This window comes from Brachypodium distachyon, chromosome 4, assembly GCF_000005505.3.
Source record: "Brachypodium distachyon strain Bd21 chromosome 4, Brachypodium_distachyon_v3.0, whole genome shotgun sequence".
NCBI classification, from domain to species: domain Eukaryota; kingdom Viridiplantae; phylum Streptophyta; class Magnoliopsida; order Poales; family Poaceae; genus Brachypodium; species Brachypodium distachyon.
In genome coordinates, this window is record NC_016134.3 from 2,473,168 (window position 1) to 2,496,893 (window position 23,726).

Here is a 23,726-nt window from a genome sequence, read left to right on the forward strand (position 1 = left end):
GAATTTACCGGAACTGTAATTCACAGTACATCCGGAGTGCAAATGGCTGCTAGCAGTAAAAAAAGGAAGCAAAAGGAACAGTAAGAAAAGATGGGAATTTTGTGAATCGAGAGCCGGTTAAATACAGGGGAGGAGCCCCTTGGTCTCCTCACTCCCACTCCCACTCTGCCCTCCTCCCGCTCCGGCCGCCGCCGCCGCCGCCGCAGACCACCGTAGTCCGTAGTAGCAGCAGCAGGGCTCACCGCGTCTCGCTGTCTAATGGTTCTTGCTCAAGCTTGATTAACGCGTCTATCAGGCTCCTTTGGTTGAATCGGCGACATGGCGGCGATGGAGCTAGGAGCGGAGCAGGAGGAGGAGTGCTCGCCGTGCGGGGGCTTCTCGCTCACGTGCCAGGAGGACGGCGCCGACCTCGGGGACGGCGTGGTGGACGACGGCGACCTCTTCTTGCTCTACTCCGCCGCCGCCGCCGCCGCCGCCGGGGATGACGACGAGTACGTGGAGCAGCTGGTCTCCAAGGAGACCTCCGGCTTCTTCTCCGACTCCGGCGACGCCGACGCCGAATGCTCGTCCGCCGCCTCCGAGGACTGGTTCCTGGAGGCGCGCCTCGCCTCCGTCAAGTGGATCCTCCAAGTGAGCAGCACCGATGATCGATTTAATCAATCAATTAAGTTTCTTGACGCGAGGAGACGGGGGATGAATGGATCGATCTATGAAGCCATTAGATTGAACTGTGCTTTGGTTGCATTTTGCAGACGCGCGGGTGCTTCGGCTTCGCCCACCGCACGGCCTACCTCGCCATCGCCTACTTCGACCGCTTCTGCCTCCGCCGACGCGTCGATGTAATTGACCACAAATTACTGAAATTTTAGCATTTCTGCTGTTTCTTCTTGGGGACTGGATGGGAGGATGAAGTGATGTGGATTGGTTGGTGGTGCAGAGGGCGGCGATGCCGTGGGCGGCGAGGCTGCTGTCGATGGCGTGCGTGTCCGTGGCGGCGAAGATGGAGGAGTACCGGGCGCCGGCGCTCTCGGAGCTAGACGGCGGCTACGAGTTCTGCTCCGGCTCCGTCCGGCGGATGGAGCTGCTCGTGCTGTCCACGCTCGGATGGCGCATGGCCGCCGTCACGCCCTTCGATTACCTCCCCTGCTTCTCCTCCAGGCTCGACCGGCACGGCGGCGGCGGCCATGACCCCGCCCGCGTCGCCATCAAGTCCATCGGGTTCATCTTTGCCACGGCCCAAGGTTCAGAGGACATCTTGTTTTGATAAATGAGTCAATGACTTGCATTTGCTGATCTTTATTGCGTTTTGTCTGATTGATTTGTGCTGTGTGTGCTCATGCAGCCAGCAGTGTGCTGGATTACAGGCCATCCACTGTGGCTGCAGCTGCAATCTTGGCTGCATCTTGTGGAGCTCTGCTGACCCAAGAAGCACTGGAGGCCGAGATGGGCTATCTATCTCCATCATGTATCATTGAGAAGGTTTCTAGCTTGCACAGATTTGTTAGTCAGTCACATGCTTCTTATTGATCAATACTGATCAATAAGATGGATGATCTGAGCAGAGCATTAGATGTGATCAACTTTGGTTTATGAATATGGTTCGTTTCATTGTTCAGGAGCATGTGCATGCCTGCTACAGCATGATGGTTGGGGGCTTGAAGAACAGGATGAGCAATGGCAAGAGATCATTGCCATGTTCAGAGGATTCCAATGAAGCTGCCACTAGTACATATGATTCTGTTGTGGATGATGTTGCTGACACCGCTGCCTTCTCGGCGGCAGTGTCAGAGACTAATAAGCGGATCAGGTTGGAGCTGCCGGGAATCCGTTGAGAAGCTAGCACCACCGGGGACACCGCAATTTTTAGTCAGATGTCTAGGGGGGAGCTTGGGTTGGATCTCCTTTTATTTTTTCTCCTTCAACTTCATTTTTTCCAAATTTGTTTAGGTTCTTTCAGCCATTGTCATGGTTGGCATTGGCAATGCTGTTGGATTGGTTTGGATTGGTTTGTGAGAGGGGTAAGAGATGAACAATGGAAGGGGCTTTAGCTTTCCTAAGGAGAGGGGAGCTTCAGTGGAGCCCCAATTCCAGTGCCCAAATGGAGCACATTTCCAGTGAAATTCACCCAAAAGCTGCACTATTTTGGTATGCCATTGTGGGATGTGGATGCCGTCTTTGCATTTGCAAAACAAGTAGTAGCACTGAAAGGTTGTGGGGGTGTTTTGGCCATTGTTTATAGAGCCAAGAAAAAAGGAAGTTCTCTGCAAGTGGATGTGTGATCAGTGAGGAGTGGTGTTCCACTCAGATGCACTGCACTTGCATTCATGGGTTACATTGGTTTGTGACCATCTCCCTGTGGAATGGTTGTTGTAACATCTGCTTCTGTTCTTGAGAAATGGAATCAGATTGCAACTCTTGTATGTATGTATGTATGTATGTATATATGGTGTGCCCTGTGGATTTCTTGACCAGTTCAGCTGCAGCTGCAGGTTTTTCAGTGCCACTCATTCAGTCCTGTGCCAATGTTTTCTTCTCCTCCTTTTGCTGTCCCTTTTGGCAGGCATGAGAATCCAAGGCAAATTTCCTGTTACATTGCAACCAGCTTAATTAACCAGAACTTACTTGGTTCTACATTGCAACCCCATATTAGTTATCATTTGCATTGTCTTAGGGCGCATTTACAGTAGTAATGTAGTGATAAAAAAAGAGGTGGCCTGTAAAGAAACCTCTTGTCAACCATGATTGATAAGTACACTGCATACTTTTTGTAATTATTGTGCATGCTTAAGGAAAGCAGTTCATCACTGTGTGCTGTTGGATGAGCGACAAGTGTTGTGCATGAATGGTGTTAGTGCACAAGATACATGAGATTAGTAGTACTTTGCATCAATAATTGCCTAAAGATTAACTACCTACCTGAGCAGCTTCACATTTCTAACACATAGCGGAGCACGCCGCAAAGGGAAGTTCAGTTGAAGATGCAAAAAAATGTTCCGTATTAGATAATAATGTAAAGTTCATGTTACAAGTTCTTAAGGAGCTATATCTAGAAGTTGAGGCATGTGAATATATTTTTTTCACCAGCAAATAGTATAGCTATTGCTTTCCATCATGTGTATTTAGATGAGTAGAATACCTATCATTCCTTGATAGACCAAGATATTAGTATGAGATGATTAACGCAAAATGTCATATTTAATATTTGTGATCTCAGTCAACAGATTCACTCACTAAAAATATAACTAACAGCTAATTCCATATATCCTTCAATGAAGGCACTACTAGAAGGTCACAAATGTACTGTCAAGACTCAAGATACTCTCCTGCAGAAAAAGATGAACAAACACATGCCAAATATATTTACTGCTTTCATGGATACAATAATGATGGCATCTTTTACATACATATGTGCACTGACCTTTTTTCTCTCCCCTTGGCTTAACCCACCCCTAAACCCTAAAGTTGGTCTTCTGGCCTCATCCACTAACTAATGCAGGTCTTACATTGCACACAGCTGCCTTACAGCTGGTAAAAAGAGCTTTTGCATCTTTCCCTCCTGCCCCTGCATCCTGCATATGCCCCCATGGGCAATGGAGTGACTTTCTGAGGCACCACCATCCATCTCTGCATGCCTGCTCCAATGCAAGTATGCATGCAACACCTCTTTATTTATTTCTCCCTCTCTCTCACACACATTCATGTACCCTCATTTGCTTGGTTTTCTTTCTTCAACATTGCTATAGGAAGGGGGAAAAGGAGCTCTTTGCATTGAAGCATGGACACAAATGTTGCTATTCTCAACTAGTTTTTTGAAGGAAACTCTCCAAGTTAGACTAGTGCATTAGTGCATGGAAGATGAAACTCTAGCTACCTGTTCTGTTGAAAAATATAGTGTCACCTGGGATACGGCTTTAATTCAGATCAATTTCTAACACGGCTTACTTGGAGCATTCAAATTTCCCCAAGAGTCCAAGATGTACACATAGACGAAATTAAGTTCTGATTACGTATAAATGTTGAAGTGTTTTATACATGACGTTTTCATTTACAGAAGCATATATTGACATTTCTATGATGTTTCAACACAAGTGATTAGAGTTCATGCATGGTTTGGGCTAAGGCGGTAGATTATCGATACTGTGCTAGCTTGTTCACTTAGGATTCTATATGTGGTCCTGTTAGGACCACTCCAATCCTAATCCTCTGTAAGATCTTAGATTAATCGGTACTGCGATAATAGTTGTCTAGAAGTTATAATGTTTCCTCTTGATTCCTGTACACTATTAGGATTTGTGAACCTACTCCAGACCTGATTCCTAGAGTCAGCATCACACATTGATCTCCATTCTGTCCAATCCAATCCTAATTTATCATCCAAATGACCTTAGAAATGGAGCAGGTCAAATCAATATTTTCTTTAACTAATCAACATTTACAATGTCTAGGTGACCAACAACCAAGAGATAACCTACAATACATGGTTCATCAACCAATGGTAGCCTGCATCTGAAGTTCAGAGAGAATATACTATCTGCCTCCCTTCTGAATCTAGATTTCACATTGTTGGTTGAATGGAGATCAGGATCCTGGAAAGGGATTAAACAAACCTGCATAGCTTCTCAGTCACCAATGCAGTCAAAAACAGGCTTGGGGACAAAGCTTGGTTAGAATTCTGTTGGTTCAAAAGAGTACTACACTACTACCTAGAAGTGTGTGGGCACCTCACTGGCTGGCCGGCTGCCTGCCTGCCTGCTTGCTTGCCTGACCAAGCAAAGAGCCACTATTTTTTTAACATCATGTATTGTATAATCATCACTAAAAAGTTGGGGTTATTCTCAAGGAATTTAGCATATAACTGTTTTGGAATTGATATGATGCTCCAAATTCGACTGTCGGAAACAGGGCGTCAAGGTTTTCTCCACATCTTCAATCGTATTACGTGTAACACCAGGGTTTCAAGGAAAACAGTTCAATTACTAATGGGACATTGTTAAACTTACCATGGGGAGCATAAATATACATGTGTCATCATATATGGAAAAAGGAAAAGCTTGAGTGATGAGAAATGGCAGTTAGGAGGATGTGTGTACAGCTGGGAGTCTCAACTGAAAGCCTGAAACAAAGATGGCCTTGCTTGCATCAATGGCAGGGGTGTGGCCCTAGCTGGGTTCACAGGCAGGCAAGAGCAGGAGGGGCACAAAGACAAAGAAGCAAACACAAAGATATCTACCCATGCATCATACAGCACACAGTAGCAGCCACACACACACATCTCCTGATCTGGTCAAAGAACCATATGTGGTTTTGTTTTCTATTGCTTGTTTTGGTTTTTTATGCTGGCACTGGCTTAGCCAGTACTGGATACTGGTGAAATGTGACGAACTGTCTCCTTTGTATAGCTTGGGGTTGGGGGTAGTCTTGTAGCTAGTGTGCAGAGATAGGGATGTTTTTCTTTTCCAGATCTCATCTGTAGCTTGATGGTAGATGTGTGTAGTTGGTAGTGGAATTTTCTTATCTTGGTTCATTACTTCTAATGTTTGTTAAGGACTCCCGTGATTTGTACCTGTTTGAACGATGATGTTGCAATAAAATTGGTTTTGTGTATGAATTGATGCAGAGGCTTTGATGTTCCTTCTTTTTGGAAAAAAAGAAGGGCTCCCATGTTGTCACTCATGGACAACCCCTGGAGATTGCAAATTAACCCTAGTTAGTTCCAGAACACCTTGTCGCCCGAGTGCGCCCCCACCCACCCCAGCCGCCACGTGTGTTAAAATCCTACGGAACACTACCCTAGAGAACATTGGAATAACACAAACATGGGATTTTTTGTTTTTAGGGTAGTGTCCCGTGGGATTTTAGCACAACTCCAATCCTAAGGCTTATGTCAGGAAAAAAAATCCCATGGAGGTAGGAGTTAGTGAGGAAGAGACACATAATTAGGGAAGAAGCATAGTTTTCTCCTACAGATTATTGTTTCTTTGTTAAGAAATATATAAATATTAATTTAGATTGGTTAAATGAAAATGCCATCACTATTTATCAGGAAAATACTCCCTTTCCATATTACAAGGCATATATACAATTTTTGACCTAACCCAAAAGTCTTAAAGTTTGACATTGATAAAAAAATTATCAATATCTATAAAACCAAGTAAATAAATTATGAGCAATCTATAAAATCATTTTCCTAATTCCCATATATGTTTATCTATAAAGTTCAACAAAATTTTGATACTATGAAGGTACTTCTCAAGGTTAAATAATATAATCTACACATCTGATTTACATCCCAAACAATCCAACTTTTTCCTTCAAAAATATAGCTGGAGAGTATAATAATACAACTAGGTAGGTGCACAGTAGTAATGTACATTGGTTACACGTAGGCACGTGTCTGCACTGCAGTGCAGTTTGCCGTTTGGACCATTTTTGGTGGTGTCTGTTCGAACTTGTTTTTGGCATCATCAGTTGGGAGAGGTCCTTGCATTGCATTGCTGGCTGGCTGGCTGGTCAACCTCGAGATCGGCGACAGCGTGCAATTGCAGTCGCAGTTGCAGCTAGCCCTACTCCATCAGATCACAACTCCATGCTTGTTCTCGGCAGCATCAACTCACTGGCCGGGGCCTTCTTCTGCCTACGTTTATTACCTTGGTTCTCATGCCACGCGCCAGTCCCGATGCATTATCCAGCTTAGTTATCTCTCGGTTAGTTAATTGGGGCATCTGTATTTATTCTACTCCCTCCGATCCTAAATTGTTGTCAAGAATAGATACATCCATATTTAGATAAATTTGAGTCGAGAAAATTTGAATCGAGAATTTAGAATCAGAGGAAGTAGAATATATGCTCCCTTAGCTAGGGGCATGCGAGCAAAATGTCGTTTATGTCCCGTTTCTAGACCATCAAGGACTGGCTAGTTTAAAAAATTGTTTAAAATTTGACTTAAGATTTGAAGGTTGGTCTAGAAACAGGACATATGGTCGATGATATATTTTTTCGACCATATTTAAGATTCCCAGGGGTTTTATCTTGTGAAAGAAAATTTGCAAATAGTACAGTGATATCGCACGACCATTCCTGTGTAAGTCTTAATTGTGTGAAACACTTCCTTGATTTTTTTTTACCAGTAGTACTACCAATTACCAAATCCTTGAAAACTTCTTCTCCCTCTTCCCTGTTTTTTGAGCTGATGAAAACATCTATGATTGATTTCATGCATGTAAAACATTTCTGGTTGGTGTAAAAAAAAACTTGTTAGAGCCCAGCTCCGTGTAGGCCTTGTAGGATCATCCCCGTCAGTTTATGGGCTAATATGTGTGGATATAGGTGGCTGGGCGAATTAGGATTTTCATGTCAAGTACTAGCACTACTCTATTACTCATATTCAAATAGTCTAATTGTGGACCTGGTGAATCGTGATTGTTCCTAGAAGAATACTTGGTTTCCTAAGAGGATTCATGGAAAATGAATTTCCTAAAGAACGAAGAAGAAGCGTAGAAGATTATTAGAATGTGCAAAAAAGAAAATAATCCCCTAATTGCAAGTAATTAATGGGGAGGTTCTTTTGTAAATACTAACTGAGTATGGGCATCTTTGATTCAAAGGACTTTCACAGGGAATTTGCAGGAATATAATTTTTAGGATTTTTTTTCTACTTGTGTTGTTTGATTTGTTGGGTGGAACCGTGGAATCCTGTTGAAATTTCCTGAGGATTCTCTTGCCTACATTTCAAAGAAAAACTTCTACTGACTCTAACCTCTTGTGAAGGTTCCTCTGGTTATTCAGTAATATCAAACAAAATTTTGTGCTAAATCAGTACTGTAAGATTTAGGAGGGCATCACAATCCTTGGTTTTTTCTATTGCTATGTTTTCGAGATCTTGTGAATCAAAGAGGCACTGTATCTTGTCATGTTATTGCTTTCAAACAAAAATAATTCTGGCTTTCCAAAACGACGGTCATCTTTTTGGTGACACGGATAAATAAGAAAAGGTTGAAATGGTCAGGTTTCTGTTGATCGATCCACAGAATATGCACATTTGTTTCTGGTCTGAATCCAAATGCAGACATCAATTTTACAATTCTGCTGCAAATCTGAAATTTCTTCCCAGCACCAGAGCCAAATGTTCAGTACAGTAGTATGATGCAAATCTGCCACATTCACAGGCTACAAAATTTGTCTGGTGCAGCTCTTCTCAGGCCTGCTCTCCATGTATTCCCAAAGACGCTAGCTGCATGGAGGGTTCAGCACTGCACGACATGGAATGACCAGTCCATGCAGATCTACCTCATGAGGATCCAACCGGGATCAGCTTCACGGCAGCGGCGATGGGCATCCCGGCAAGGCCCAGGAGCACGCTGGCAAGCCACTGGAGCCTGGTGAGAGGCGTCGTGTTGGCGAACTCGCCGAGGAACTGGACCATGATGAACTGGAAGACAACCGTGCTGGTGAGGACGGCCATGAAGACGTAGTTGTTCAGCATGCCCTTGAGCACATTGACCTTCTCCATCTCCCTCGAGCTTATCTCATTGAACACCTGAGATTGCATATGACAAACCAGTGACAGATTTAAGTTTGACACCAAAAAGGAATGTGCAATCTTATTTCAGAACTTTGACATAACAGGTCTACATGTCAGACTACGGACCGTGCTTCCACCAAATTCATATTAACCCTCTATCACCTCTGTTTTTTTAATGAACTATATCAGCGTATCAGGCTATTGCATTATACACTTTAAAGTTTGGGCACAGGGTTTTCACAGATTGCATTAGAAAACAATGTCTCACGCTCTTGCCTTCTGTTCTATCACTATCAGGTTATCTCCTAGTGGAAAAGATAGAACTTGCAGCAGTAGGCATACCTGGCAGAAGACGAATGAGTTGAAAATAATTGTGTTCAGCACAATATCAGCATCAGAGCCTCCAAGCCCAAAAAAGGATTTCCCTTGCGTCTGGAGATACCACATAACAACAAATTGGTAGAAAGACTGCCCAAAAATGTTCCTCCACATTACATTCGTGATGAATTTCCCTGTCCTCCCAACTGGTTCTCTCTTCATCAAGTCATCATTAGGTGGTTCAGTGGCTAATGCAAGGGCGCCAAGTGTGTCCATAATCATGTTGACCCAGAGAAGTTGAACAGCTGTCAGTGGTGCATTTCCTGTCATTGCAAACATAAATAATCAGATAGGGAGAGGGGGGGGGGGTTATGGTATGCAAGTTAAAAGAATCATCAAAGCCAGGAGGTATACCTGTAAAACAAGCTGAGGAGAAGTTCACTAGTAAAGCGACAACATTAACAGTCAGCTGAAACTGCACAAACTTTTGAATATTGACGTAAACAGAGCGTCCCCATCTTGCAACAGTTACAATTGTAGAGAAGTTGTCGTCCAGAATGATGACATCGGCACTCTCTTTCGCCACCTGAATAAGCTTGTATTAGGTCTAGTTAAATACCAAGAATAAGAATGGCAGGATATAATATCAAAATAGTAAGATTCATGTCTGACGATGCTGAATAAATTGCATAAAATGATACGGTATGATATTTAATCTACTCCATCCGATCCATAAAAAGTCTTGTAAATGGCCGGCACTTTTTATGGATCGGAGGGGGTAGCTAATATTAGTGTGATCTGTTGAACAACCAAGCATTCTTACCTCAGTCCCAGCAATGCCCATTGCAAGTCCAATGTCAGCTTCATGCAGAGCAGGAGCATCATTTGTGCCATCACCAGTCACAGCAACAACTTCATTGAATGTTGTGCGTAAATGCTTTACGAGTGTATGCTTGTCCAGTGGTGATGATCGGGCCATTACCTTTAATACACAGAATTAGATAGATGGCAAACACTTTTGGAAGTCAATAACATATTATGCATGCATCAAACCTGGATTTTTGGAATCAGCTCAAGGAGTTCCTCAAGACTTTTCTCTCTGAACTCCGGCCCCTCAATAGCCAGACCATCTTCAGTGAGTATACCACATTCACGGGCAATCGCCTTTGCTGTATTTATGTTGTCACCTGTGACCATTCTCACCATAACCCCAGCAGACCGGCAAGTTGCAACAGACTCTCTCACACCTGGGCGAACAGGATCCTTAATACCTACGATAGCAATGCATGTGTACCCTTGCAGTGGTAAGTGCTCTCCAATGGAAAAGCCATCTTCCATTTCCCTGTAAGCAAGGCACAATGTCCTAAGTGCTTCACTAGCAAAACTGTCGATAATACCATTGAGTTTGTCGGCAGTTTCTTTGTCAAGAGGAGCAACAGCACCTGTCACATCTATGAACTTGTCACACGCAGCCAATACTATTTCTGAAGCACCTTTACAATGTGCACGGTATCCTCCTCCAGCAAGCTCAAGAAGGACACACATCCTCTTTTTTGTTGAATTAAAAGGCTCCACTTTCACAATCTTATTTTCAGCACGCTTTCCCTTAAAATCTCCACCTAGTGTCATCGCAAACTCCAATATAGCAGTCTCTGTTGGGGTACCCAGGATCTGGTATTCCCCATTTTGGTTAATTACAACCTCACCACCTGTATTGTTAAAAATAGACTCCAGGAGAGTTTTGACAACATTTTCTGGAAGTTCTGAACACAACTTAGACGCATTCGGAGGATTGTTAACCTCTATGATATTTCCACAAATGCAGGCCTTTACAACAGTCATATGATTGGTTGTTAGTGTTCCTGTCTTGTCACTGCAGATCGTAGTAGCTGATCCCATCGTTTCACATGCAGCTAAGTTGCGAACCAGTGCCTTGTCATTCATCATTTTCTTCATTGCAAATGCAAGACTCAGTGTCACTGCTAAGGGCAATCCCTCAGGTACAGCAACAACAACAATGGTAACTGCAATAGCAAAATGCTCCAGCATTGCCAGCGCATCATCCCCTGACCAGCTTAAAAGCAGCCCATCGTGATACTTTTGGCTGATTAACCCTTGAGACAGGACGATGAAAGTTATGACAGCGAAAAATAGTCCAATCTGACCAATGATAGTTGCCACTCCATTAAGTTTGACCTGCAATGGGGTTTCATCGTCGCCACCTTCACTGAGAGTGGCCATTAGCTTTCCCCACTGAGTTCGCATACCAACTGTTGTAACAAGCATCTTGCAGGAACCATCTTGGACTTTGGTACCCGATAAAAGAAAAGGGTTATCTTCATTTACAAAAACAGGTTCACTCTCGCCAGTTAGGCTGGACTCATTAATCAACAGAGAAAACCCAGAAATGAAGAGCCCGTCAGCAGGAACCTGATCTCCAATTGCTAGATTAACCACATCTCCAGGGAGAAGATCATATATCGATATTTTTTGCCTGAAACCTTTCCTTGTAACTTGCACTTGAATTTTTCTTTTCTCCTTGTCCAGGTCCTTGAATTGCAGCGACTGCCGATAGTCACTTGTCGCGGTAACAAACACAACCAAGAGTATACTTGCAACAATTCCTAGACCATCATGAGCACCTTTTGGCCATCCTTCCATCGTAATTCCAACAACTAACGAGACAAAGGCACAGATAGCAAGAATGATAAGAGTTGTATCTTGAAGCGCTTCCCACACAAACACCCAGAAACTGCGAACCTCGCTCTCTGTGAATTTGTTTATTCCATATATGTCATGCCTGCGCTTAATGCTGTCCTCATCTGTACTTATCCCATCCTCCGGGCATGTCGCAAGCTTGCCAGCTATTCCAGCAACTCCACCATGGGTGATCAACTTTTTACTGTCATGGCCCTCGACAATGGAACCCAGTTCGTCAGCGCAGATCTGAAACCCTGCAGCCTTGACTTCTTCAGGGACAACATACTCACTTCGAAGTTTGAGGCCTGCGTAAATGTTTATCAGTAGTATAGTTAGTTCAGAACTACAGAGGAAGCCATTTAGTCAGTTGTTACCATGTATAAACTGCAGTGCAGCTTTCGATACCAGCACTGCAACCCGCAGCTTCTCCTGTCACACGTCAATAAGAATGAATTTCAGTAATCTCATAAAAAAATAAGCGCAGAAAAGGAGCTAATATGCAGTATGAGGGCAGAAACACTAGCAACCAAAGTTTTCCAAATTCAACCTCTTAACGCTGGATTTGTGAAGCTACGATGGCTGCGCAGCAGGACAAGGTCTTCGGCAAACCAAGTAAGATGGAGTGGTATTGTGAGTATTCTAAAATAGCCACTCCTAGTATGCAAAAACTGTCTTTGCTAAACCAATATTATTGCTAACTAAGTCATGATGTCAAAAATGGGTTTCCAAGACCGAGGTTGGTGCTACTACTGTAGTGCTATTCTGAAATAGGATTTCAGATATTGCCACTCCCAGTATCCAAAAGTGGCCTATGCTAAACCAATTTACTGTATTAACTAACTACTAACTAGCGGTGTTGAAAAATGGGTTTGCTTAAACTGAGGTTAGTAACACTAAACGGGTTTTCGAAAAATGGGTTTGCTTAAAATGGTATGCTGAAGCAACATCAAACTAGGCAAGCAGACCAAAAAAAAATTTGCACTATGAGCCTCACCCATCGACCCCACAAACCCTAACTTCAACGCCCCCAAATCCTCCAACAAATCAAACGCCACAAATTTGGCGATTCAACTTGAGGAGAAAGCAACCCCCCGCTCTCACAATCACCAGACTCCACTCCACTCCAGTCGGGCACAGCAAATCAGCCGGTCATGCATGATCGCAGTCGCGTCAACCCCTAGCTCCGGAGCCGAATCCAGAGCGGCAGGCCTCCTGATCCTCCCGGCCAGCATCCAGAGCCGAATCTAGCGCAGCGGCGATCTCGGCCGGCGTGGAAACATTAGGAGCTCCGGCCGCGGGGCGGCAGCCCAGCTCCCAGATCCCCACGGCCGCCTCAGATCCCGGCGCGCGCGGAAGGGAACAGCGGAAGCTAGCGGAAGCAAGAAGGAGGAGGAAGAGGCGCGTACGTGGTTGGCGTGCTTGATGGCCTGCGCCTCGCCGCGCTTGGCGAGGTTGGCGGTGAAGCGGAAGCGGCGCTTGGGGTTCTTGACGACGCTGCAGAGCTTGCGCCACCGCCGCAGCGCCTCGTCCGACGAGTTCTTGGCCTTGACGTCCCCGAAGTTCTCCAGGTAGCTCTCCATCCCCTTTCTCCCGCCCCTCCGCCGCCGCCGCTGCTGCACTGCTCCGGTGGATGGACGGACGGATTCGTCGGTCGAGTCAACAAATCCCGTCAGGTCAGGATTGACGGACGCGTTGGGGAAGTAGAAGAAGAAGAAGAGGCAGCAGCGGGATAGGAGGGGATGCTGCTGTGGTGTGCCGTCAGAGCGAGCGTGGGCGACCAATCAGAGGAGCGCGGCTGTTGGTTTGTTGTTCGTTCGCGGACGCGGAGTCGTTGGGTCCTTGCTACTCTGCTCCTCGAGGAGAGCCCGAGCCAGCGAGCCTCACTCTCGTCAGTGGCGCTGTGGAGTCTGGTCTTGTTCCGACAAGTGCACATTTTCTTTCTGGCGCACAAGGCGACGGGCGGCACGTGGAATGGGAGTCATGTCCTCGCATCTTTAAAGCAAAAGATCGGGAATTTAATACGCTGCAAACCCATCAACGATTTCCCGGAGAAATTAAAGGGGGAGATGCTCGCTCCGTTTCCTTAACACAACTTATATATTAACTCCGGTCGAAATATTACATGTATCTAGACATTCTTAAATCATAAATACATCCATATTTGGCACATTTGAAAGTAATATGGATCAAAGAGAGTAGATTTTATTTATTTATTTTTATATAACTCAATTTTTCTTGAACTCCCACACTCGTCCAACAACTGACCAAATCAATTTACTCTTAAGCCCACGGTGGACAGGCGGACAGACACTAGAAATAAGAATTGTCTTGGTACAAAAGAGAAAATCTATATGAGCTTTATGAAGAAATGTAAGAAGTAAGATTAGAGAATCTGAAATAGATACGCTCCACCGATACTTGAGTAGTATTCCTCTTTCTAAAGTGTATATATATTTAAGTTTGTCATAAGTTAAAGTTTATCAATTTCATTTAAATTTATAGAAAAACAAACACAATATCAAGCTAGTATCGTAAGGACTATTATAGACATAGTTCCATATTTCATTTGTTTGGTGATAGATGTAGAGGTATTTTTCTCGAAAAACTCGGTCAAAGCTGAAAAGGTTTTAACCCCAAAAGTATAGACACTAAGAAACAGAAAAAATGGATTAAGTAGCGAAATTAATGAATGTTAGGTTGTTAAGTATTCTCTGCTTAGCCATGATCTCATAGCGCTCAATAAAAAATAAAGCAGGATAAAAATGTTACATTGTTATTAATTCTACTTGAGAAGGGTGTTGCACAATAAAAAAAACACGAATTCTAGAATTATGTGCCATTTACTTGGAGAAATAGTGCAGAGAGAAATAGAGATACATTGGAACTCCCAAAAACACTTTCTTTGAGGCCAGACCTCATGTTTTATTTATTCCAAAACCCATCAAAAAGATTTGTACCTTATAAAGGTACTATTTGAATCAAATAGCCCTAGCCGAGGATGGTTTCTAGAGTTCCGATTGGATGATGGCGCGAATAAGTAGTGTATGAAAAAAGAAAAGACATAAAAAAAAAGCAAGTAGTTTCTTTTCAAAGGGGATGTCTCGACATCTGCATCAAAAGTTCAAAACACGATGAACACCAACTATTTTATTGCAAAGTTAAAGGAACCAAAAGAGCGAATTCACTAGTAACACAACGTTTCGCAAATCATAAAAAAAGGCATAAGAAAAAGACAAGAGATTCTTTTTTTTCCTGCAAAGACAAGAGATTCTTTTGTTCTAGAACAAATGACAGGACGAGGAACTGTTTAAACAGCGCACACTTCACACCTCGTGGACAATGCGGGCTCCGACGAAATGAAAAAAAAAAGTCACTCTAATTCGTGATTCCAATCTGGACCGTTTGTTCCATGAAAGAACAACGCCCCTTTTTCAGTTTACAAACACATGCGTGTGTGCCATTGTTGTTTTCTTTTCAATAAAAAGTTAGAAGTGTCTATTTTTCAGTTGCCTAAGAAATAGTTATTTTTCGGTCAACAATCGTAGTCATCCAATTAAAAAAATTTATTCATCGGACCTACATTAATCTTACACGAATCTTAATGATTGAATCAAAAGGTTGTTATCATCGACTAAGAAATAGTTATTTCTCAGTCGCCTAAGAAATAGCAAAACCGTTACAAAAATTGTATGCTACTGAACTTTTTAGGGTGTGCCTATTTCTAAGTCACTTGTTTTTTTAAAGAAATGAGTCTTAAATACCAGTTGATATTTTTAAACCGTTGAATTAAAATCTAAGCATCATTCCAATCCTTTCATCTCTTACTCGCTATCTTTGAATTAAGATCCGATGGCAAACATGTCGATTGATTTCTAACGAAAAAACATGCGACTTATCAATAGCAAAACCGTTTATTTAGAATCTTGGAGGGTGATTTGGAGACATGTCGACGTGAGTGATCGTGATGTGCAATCACACGTGCATGCAATCGTTAAACAAGAATAATGTTATCTCTACATTTCAGATATTAGGGCTCCAAAAAAGAAGAAGAAATAATCATCTTCTCCGTGTCTCTACTGTCTAGAGATGAACCAACTAACTAATGCATGTTGTTCAGGTCCATCTTTTTTAGTATTCCTTCCGATTCATATTAATTGTCTCAAATTTATCTAAATATGAATGTATTCATGTTTAAAAAGCGTCCAGATATATTTCGACAAGTAATATAGATGGGAGGATTGGAGGGAGTGAGCAGGTATTCTTTTTTCTCAAAGTCCTTCCGGTCTCAGGAAGTCAGAGTGTCCTCACGCGTTGTTTGCACATGCCGGCCATGTGATCCTCGATCGCCAACCAATCATTGATGCCAAATTGCCAAGTGCCATGTTTTCTTAATTATGAATCGCCGATGATCAAGCTAGCAGTATTATTATAATCTCGTGGAAAACGAGATTTGGTGAAATGGAAAGGGATAGAGAAGAGCATCGGTAGAGACAAAAAAAAGATGACGCGTTTCGAGCACCAAGAAAAAGTGCTTTGGACAATTGGACCGACTCGATACCATAACATAACATGGACCGTAAATACTCACTCCCTTCGATTCATAAAATGTGTCGCCTATTTTGTACTAAGCTATACAAATTTTGTATTTCTTCGTCCGACAAAGGATGTCTCAATTTTGACTAAATCTGAATGCATCTATATACTATGTCATGTATAAATACATTCAAATTTTGACAAACTTGAGACATCTTTTATTGAACGGAAGGAGTATAGTAAGTTGGCGACACTTTTCCTGGATCGGAAGGAATACATATGAGAAGAATTTTAGTGCTAACTAGTGTTGGCGGAAATATAAAGACACCAAACTTGTGGAAACAAGACTTGGGTGAAGTACAAAAGACACTAAACTGAAGTGATTTTCAGTGTTACCGCCTTTGATACCATACGGCGTCTCATAACAATCTTTTGCATAAACGTTGACAAAAACCTTTCTCATACATATTTGAAATGAAACAAAGTTCCAGAAAAAAGCAGAGGGCAAGGGAACAAATAAAAGAAATCATGTCGAGTCTCTCTCTCCATCCATTTGCAACAACATCAGCTTCCCTTCTCGGCCAAGACCCTGCAAGTGCGATGCAGAAAACCGCACTGACACAAAACACAGGAACGGCACAATTTCCAGACACAGAAAGAGGAAAGGAATAATATGAATCCGACCTGATCTCGATCCAGACCTGAAGAAACCGTATGGCCAGAATTTCACAACATTTGCATGTGGCATGATGACACACTGCCTCAGATCTCATCTTCAGTTTCAGCAGCAGGTACATACGTACATACATACATCAGCACATCTCACCGGCTGCACCGACAACCCATTGTACACGCATGATGGAATAATAGCATGACAGACAATAAGAATTAAATGGATCCCTAGGCCAAGATAGGCAAACCTCCATGCAGGACTCCATGAATCACCAATGAGTGCAGGCTCTGTATGTTCCTCTTCATCACTGATTTCAGGGGTCAGTGAGTGCAGGCTCTGTATGTTCCACATACCATTTCCATCTGGAAATAAGAGTATTCAGTTAGCAAGAAAGATCAATTTTTTTTTCACTCAAGTCAGATCAAACAGGGTGTATGTTGTGTACCTGTCAAAGAAGGGGCCGGCATTGCCACATCAAGAGCAGTAACCATGTTCTACCTTGACCCGATATTATGTGCTTCACCAATATCAATATTACCAGATGAATGTGCAAAGTTCGAAGCCGGGCCAGTGTTTTCTAGTCTAAATGGCACAGTTACTGAATGTATTGCTGCAGCAGAAACAGCACTGGAGTGGAACGGTTTCGCATCTTGTATAAAAAGGAAGGGTGACAAATAACCTGACGAAATGAAGTAAAATGAGAACTGTTTCCTGTACAATTCAGAGTAGGTTCTCGTAGCTCATTAAAATAATTCTAAATGGATAATGTGAGAAAACACACAGACGTGCTGGTAAAGCTACTTTATACCAGGATGAGATAACTGCTGCATTTACACACAAAATTATATGTAATACCATGCAAAGGTGACTTACTGAGTTCATACATGGAAACTGCAATAAAGTGCAATGTTTTCAGAATAAGATGATTGACAAGAAATTAAATACTTCCTCCGTCCCAAAATAAGTGACATAGATTTGTATAGATTCTTATACAAATCCACGTCACTTATTTCTGAACTTATAAAACTAGACATTCACACTCAGATTGCATGATTTGTACAGACAGCTATCAGTAGCGAGCAATGACAAACCAAAAGCTGAATGATACAACATGAAAAAGGGCATGCATATGCCTTGCAGCAACTTTCTGAGGAGTGATCATATGCATCGTCATAATCTCCAAAACAATCAGATTATGAGTCAAAGAGCAGCTCATTGTTCCTACAGGATGTCTACAGCTTTAATAAGCAAACATATACATACAATTATACAGTGAAGACGGCACATTCTGATATGGGATTGCTTTGGCTACTGAAAAATGTTTCCTTGACTGGTCAGAGTTACAGCAAGTTATAGACACACCTAAAGGCTATAGGCACCTAAAGTTAGTAATCTACATCTAGTGCATTTCTAGCCCAATTGCGCAAGTAATCTGGAACCATACAAACAAGCTCACCTGCTTCTCCTTCGCTCGTAAGCATGAGCACTAAGTCAAACATTGAGACATATTCAAGACGAGCAAGAAAATCACTTGCCATGTTGGAACTTTGAGCTGCGCAGCAGCGCTACTCGGGCCCTGGAGACCCTGCAAATGAATCAAGAGACCCTGCAAATGAACATCATTTTGTAACGTATATATACTCTATATTATTAATTATCCCTGTCAATGAACTATTCTTAGTGGGCATTTTTCAAATATAAATGTTTAGAAGTGGTTGTCCACTTTTCTGAAAATGAAGGAGCTTCCGTTGTGTCACCATTCACGGACATCAATTTTTTAATCAGATTTCTATACTTACATCGGTGACCATTTATGTAAGCTTTTTGAGGAACTCGAATATAATGCCGGTGCACGAATGTCCATTGGGAGGTGATGCGGTTAAGCACCAAAAGTATCGCCAAGCCTGCGAGGATAAGTATATGTAAGATGGTCAGATAAAATAGTACATTGGAGAGGGAAGAATTCCAAATGTCAACTTTAGATACGACTTGCATTTGCTAGTAACTTCGTTGATACAAATACATAGGATAGTTACATAAATAAAAAGGAATACAAAATTACTTGCAGCGATCAATATGAAACAATTAGAAATTTACAAAAGTTACAAGCATAATTTATACAAACAGCTAGGGATGAGAACACAAATATTGGTGTATGCAAATACTTCACCTATGATATGGTGCAGTTTTTGAACATGGAGGAGGTGCTGCATTAGGTACGAATACCGAAAAATACGATGTCATCGCTATCTACTGAAGCTAATCTAAGCTAGAACTTTCTCCAACCTGGGGTGGACAAGTTCAGAGATGCGCAAGAAGTTCATGTTCGCTGTTCAGGTTCCAGAAGTGCTAATTAAACACAGCTGAAAGCACGATAAAAGTTCTGTACTTGTGATGCTGATCGGTAAATGTTCTGTACTTGTTACAGACATGGGCGGAGCTCCCCGGTAGGGCGCCCTACCTTGATTTCTGGCTGAAAATTAGGTAAAAGTAGTCACCGTTAGAGATAAATCAGACAGTTAGGCGTTTAATTGAGGAAGGAAAAAACGAAATAGTTAACGTGAATCGTGTTGTTGCCTTGTTGGGCTGCAGGTTCCTTGCTGGGCCTGTGATTCTTGTGGGTCTGGCCGATGGCACCCATTTGACTAGCTGGCGGCGAGGGGTAGAGGAAGAGGTGTAAAGTTGAGGCGGTCTCTCTCACTGCCCCAGTCCCAGACCCAGAGGAGAGGAAGGTCACACGAAGCTTCCTCTATCCTCCAACAGTGATCTCTCGCTCTAACAGTGTTGGGTCAGACCCTATGGTCATGGTGTACTGTACGCCTCTTTCTGCAACTAGAGTCCAAACTTTGCCTTGCCGCATTGCCAAACGGCGTCTCTCTTTTTGCCTTGTCTCTCTTTCTGCGACCCGAATTGCCCTCATGCCGTACTCCATCAGTTGTTGTTGCCGTGTTGGTGAATGGCTGCCGCACCCGCATACCTCCTTTTTGGCTCTCCGCCATGCCTCTTGAGGCTCATTTGCCAGCTTTGTTCTCGCATGCCACTGATGGAGTACGGCATGAGCCTGCGGCTGCGGCTGCGGGAGAAGCCTCCGTTCTTTGTGACCAGATTGACTAGAAAATAGACAAGCCTCCAGTTGTAGAATCTGCTGCTTGTTTGCAAACAATGGGCGGAGACGAAGAAGCACGTCGTGCCATCCGCAAGCTCCTGGAAGAGCATTTGGAGTCCGTGGTTTGCCTGAGAGTGTACAGAGAGCTCAAGCCCGTCACGGGGCGAGAGGATGGGGAGAGCAGTGCTCAAGCTCAAGGCCAAGGAGACGACAAGACGACGAAGCCGCCGCCGGAGAAGGTAACCGCTTGGGCCTACGCTACGGGATCGGTGACATACTCTTGCCACGACTTTGCTCTCGTGCTCTTCTTCGCGCACGCATTTACCCCTTACCGCGCGCCCAATGCCGCCGGGCCTGGAGACCCGCAGCAGCTCGTCGAGGGGACTCGCTACAAGGTGGATTTTGTGGATGGGGTTACCAAGGCCGGCCACCTTGCCGCCATCGACTGGGCCTACGATCTGTCTCTCACCATGATCTTCATGGACAAGGGGGAGGACAGATTGTATCGCCCGGTCAAGTTCGTCCAGCATGATTGTCCAGCCATGGGCTTCTCCAACACTGAAAGGAACACCCGTCTCTGCAGCATCTACTGCTTCCCTACCGAGCAGCCCGAGTCGCTGTTCGGCACCTCCGTATCCGGCGAAATCTGGTATAACTCCACATGTCAAATGTTGCGTTTTTTTTTTACTCTTCTTTCGATCTTGATGCTGCATTCATTTCATTTCTGCACTTGTTTTCGATCTTTACGGCATTCGAGTACTCGGTTGTCCCGCATAGTTTCATTCACCAATGCTTTCTCCACACTTTGTCAAATTAATGGGGATTCAAAATTCACAATCTTGTTCCGACCAATGGTTCGTGTAGGGTTTTTTTCCATAATTTCGTTCACCAATGCTTTCTCCACACTTGTATACATTCAAAATTCACAATCTTGTTTCGAACCAATGGTTTTGCTAAGAGCATCGAGCTGCTTAATGATATGTGGAAGAACTCTTCTCTACCCTGTAATTTTTCACTTATCTACCTTCTATAACGTTGAGCTTTTCAATGATGAGCTCCCTAATCCCATCAACAGGTTGCAGACATTGAGCCCCTTGAAATCTTTTATTTGTTTGTTCAAGCTCTAAGATGTGTTAGTTTGTCGAATAATCAACCTTACTGCCCTCTCCAAAAGATTATCTATTCCACAACCGTTGGTGATGAATATCTAGATAATCAATGGCGGCTGGATTCGCTTCCCTATAAGACCATTTAATTTCTCCATGAAATTTGCAACAAGTGCCTAATGAATTTCTTCATGATATATACACCGTATTTTTTTTAGAAAATGATATATACACTGTATGCCAACATGTTTTTGATGAAAATGGCATATGTTTATGGTGCCATATTTCTTTTCCTAAAGTTGTGATGGCATAGAACTATTTAACCCTAATTGTAACGATAATATTCCTTGTTGTGGTAGAGTTTGATGATTATATTTTGATATCGCAGTGCCCCTCTGAGGCTAGGACGAGAGATAGATCCTACACTGTATCCTGACCTTAGCCTATTCCAGTTTGTAATGGAGGGTGCCGAGGGTTCTTCCGGTGCTCCCTTATTCACTGAGAATAGGCAGGTAATGGGGATCTGGATATCGCAGATTGGAGGTAACAAGTTCGGAGTCCTAGTTAAATCAATATGTGAGTGGCTTTACAAGGCCTTTAATATCAAAAGGGTGAGCAGTTTAGTACTTTAGTATGTACTCCCTTCGATCCTAAATTCTTGTCGTTGTTTTAGTGCAAGGAGTAACAGACTTTGCCAATACCTAACTTCAGTGTACAATTTATATTGTGCTAATTAACTCTTGTTTTCAGACTTATCATCAACAGGAAAGCATGACAATCGCGGTAGCTGAGTTGGCTTCCACATACTCAAGATGCTTAGGCAGGGTTTAGACAAACAGATTAGCCAGGTACAAATTCTGCTTCATTATGTAGTCGCGTTTGCATTAACCTACGCATGATGATGTCGTGTTGTGCTTCATCAGCTGAGTTAGCTAGCAGTGTACACTTTTTATGCTGTTCTCCTGTTCTGTTCTGATAGAAGTGTACAGCAGCTCAGATTGGTTTTCCCTCTTTTATGGTTTATCTCTTCCGTTCCGATATTGGAGAAGAACTCCGGATGGAAATCTGAGAGTACCACTTGGCGATGGCAGTGAACTTGCCCATCTTGGGATTCCGTGGTAGTAGTTCTTGACTTGTTGTTCAGTTCCCCCTATGTTATTTTTTTTCCTTTTGTGCTGTGAGGTTAGCTGTGCATGCTTTGGTGGGTAGGCGACCTGATCTAGTTTGGGACTAGGGAGGGAATTGATGAAGGATTTCTGTTAGTTCATTGCCATGTAATTTGGTCCTGCTATTTTGCACAGGCAAGCAATGTTTAGTGTACAATCTGAACTACGTGCATTTATACACATGAGCAAATTATTTAATTGAGAGTATTCTTGCTGCACTCTCGAAAATCAGTCTCCTTGGTACAGCATATAACAGAAGCTTAGGTTATTTGTCCTTTTTCCAATTGCTTTATTTCTTTTCTACTAGGCTTGGCATTTGGTTGTTAAGAACATTTTCTTCATAGCTGCTAGTGTATGCAGAATTGCACATAGGATGGTTAGCATTAAACGGGCATGTCCAACATATCTGAAGTTTTGTTCTTTCCTGAAATTTTCATGGCTTTGAAGTGCATCCAAGGCGACGGGGAGGAGGGCAAGAAAGACACCTGAAGCAAGTTCTCTTTGCAGTTGAAGGAGGAGGTTGTCCCAGCAGAAAGTTTTTGTCTGGTTCTGTTTTGCTGGCAGTTCCTGTGCATTTTGCTCTTTCGGCGACCTGAGTGTCGTCTGTAACTATTACTTCCGCTGTTTTAGTCTTGTAGGTCTTGAGTGCTTTCTTGCTTGCCAGGGGCAGCAAGTGTGTGCTGAACTATGTGTCTGGGCGTGAACCTCTTTGTTTGCTCCGTTATCTTTTGACAGTGGAATCCGGTCATTTTGGGGGACGTTGCAAAGACTGTTAGCCAGTTAGATCGAGACTGCTTATGCCGTTTGCTGTTGTTTCTAAAAGGCTTGGTACTTTGTTAAGCTGCTGTAATTTTGATTCGAGGTGTGGAGTTTGGTTCTGCTGGGCGTTATCCTGGCAGTTCCTTTTATTTTTGCTTGTTGGAACCTGTAGACAACTCTGAACCATGCTGATTTCTTTAAATGAAATCGGGAGCTTGCTCCTTTTCTCTAAAAAAAACGTTAAAAAAATGAAGCCCCAAAAGGACGTCAATGGCGACAACTTCACAAAATGGTCATCAGTCTTTGCAAACATTCAAAGCGCATTGAGTAAGATGAATGTGTTATTTGCCCGTACTTCTCTTCTTTTTGTCAAGAAATTAGTACTCTAATGGGATTTTAAGTGTCGTGGCTTGTACTGGATAACTTTGTGACCGTCATTACATGCTGATCCAACTTTTAGATGTTTTGTTGCGTTAAAGAAGTTCATAAAAATTGAATGTTTGTTACCTTGATTGTTCTATGATAGACGTTTTACTGATTGCTTTACATGCTTCTTAACATATGATAAATGTTTTTTTTTCTTTTCAAATCCCCCTGCACGTATGAAATGTTTAGACACAGAGGTGGTGAAGTGTGTTAACCCGCTAGCTATATTGCTCTTCAGGAGCTGTTGCTTTCTTGTTCTACACGTCTGTGAAGCTATGTGATCCAACGAACAAAAAATAAAAGTTGTTTTCAGTAGATATGCATTTCTATGTGCCTGATGTAGTCATTTTTCTGTGGAGCATCATGCACCCAGCTCAACCGTGATGTTTATCGAACCGGGGCAGGACTAACTTGCCAC

General features: G+C 42.9%; 3 protein-coding genes across 3 annotated transcripts; 2 read left to right on the top strand and 1 right to left on the bottom strand.

Moving 5' to 3' along the window:
• Window positions 1-121: 121 nt before the first annotated feature.
• LOC100821457 (cyclin-D5-2) lies at window positions 122-2,471 on the top strand. The gene is made up of 5 exons (XM_003579174.4): window positions 122-630; window positions 753-839; window positions 938-1,241; window positions 1,343-1,479; window positions 1,617-2,471. The coding sequence occupies exons 1-5, from the start codon at window positions 319-321 to the stop codon at window positions 1,830-1,832; spliced, it is 1,056 nt and encodes a 351-aa protein (XP_003579222.1). The 5' UTR covers window positions 122-318; the 3' UTR covers window positions 1,833-2,471.
• A 5,509-nt stretch (window positions 2,472-7,980) lies between these two features.
• On the bottom strand, window positions 7,981-13,424 carry LOC100843000 (calcium-transporting ATPase 10, plasma membrane-type). The gene is made up of 7 exons (XM_003578172.4): window positions 12,946-13,424; window positions 11,914-11,968; window positions 9,893-11,844; window positions 9,663-9,821; window positions 9,254-9,425; window positions 8,864-9,162; window positions 7,981-8,536 (listed from the first exon to the last, which is right to left on the bottom strand). Exons 1-7 carry the CDS (start codon window positions 13,117-13,119, stop codon window positions 8,288-8,290), a joined length of 3,060 nt encoding a protein of 1,019 aa, XP_003578220.1. The 5' UTR covers window positions 13,120-13,424; the 3' UTR covers window positions 7,981-8,287.
• Window positions 13,425-19,622: 6,198 nt separating this feature from the next.
• On the top strand, window positions 19,623-22,938 carry LOC106866841. The gene is made up of 4 exons (XM_014902914.2): window positions 19,623-20,500; window positions 21,346-21,568; window positions 21,708-21,805; window positions 22,571-22,938. The coding sequence occupies exons 1-3, from the start codon at window positions 19,908-19,910 to the stop codon at window positions 21,786-21,788; spliced, it is 897 nt and encodes a 298-aa protein (XP_014758400.1). The 5' UTR covers window positions 19,623-19,907; the 3' UTR covers window positions 21,789-21,805; window positions 22,571-22,938.
• The last annotated feature ends 788 nt before the right edge of the window (window positions 22,939-23,726 follow it).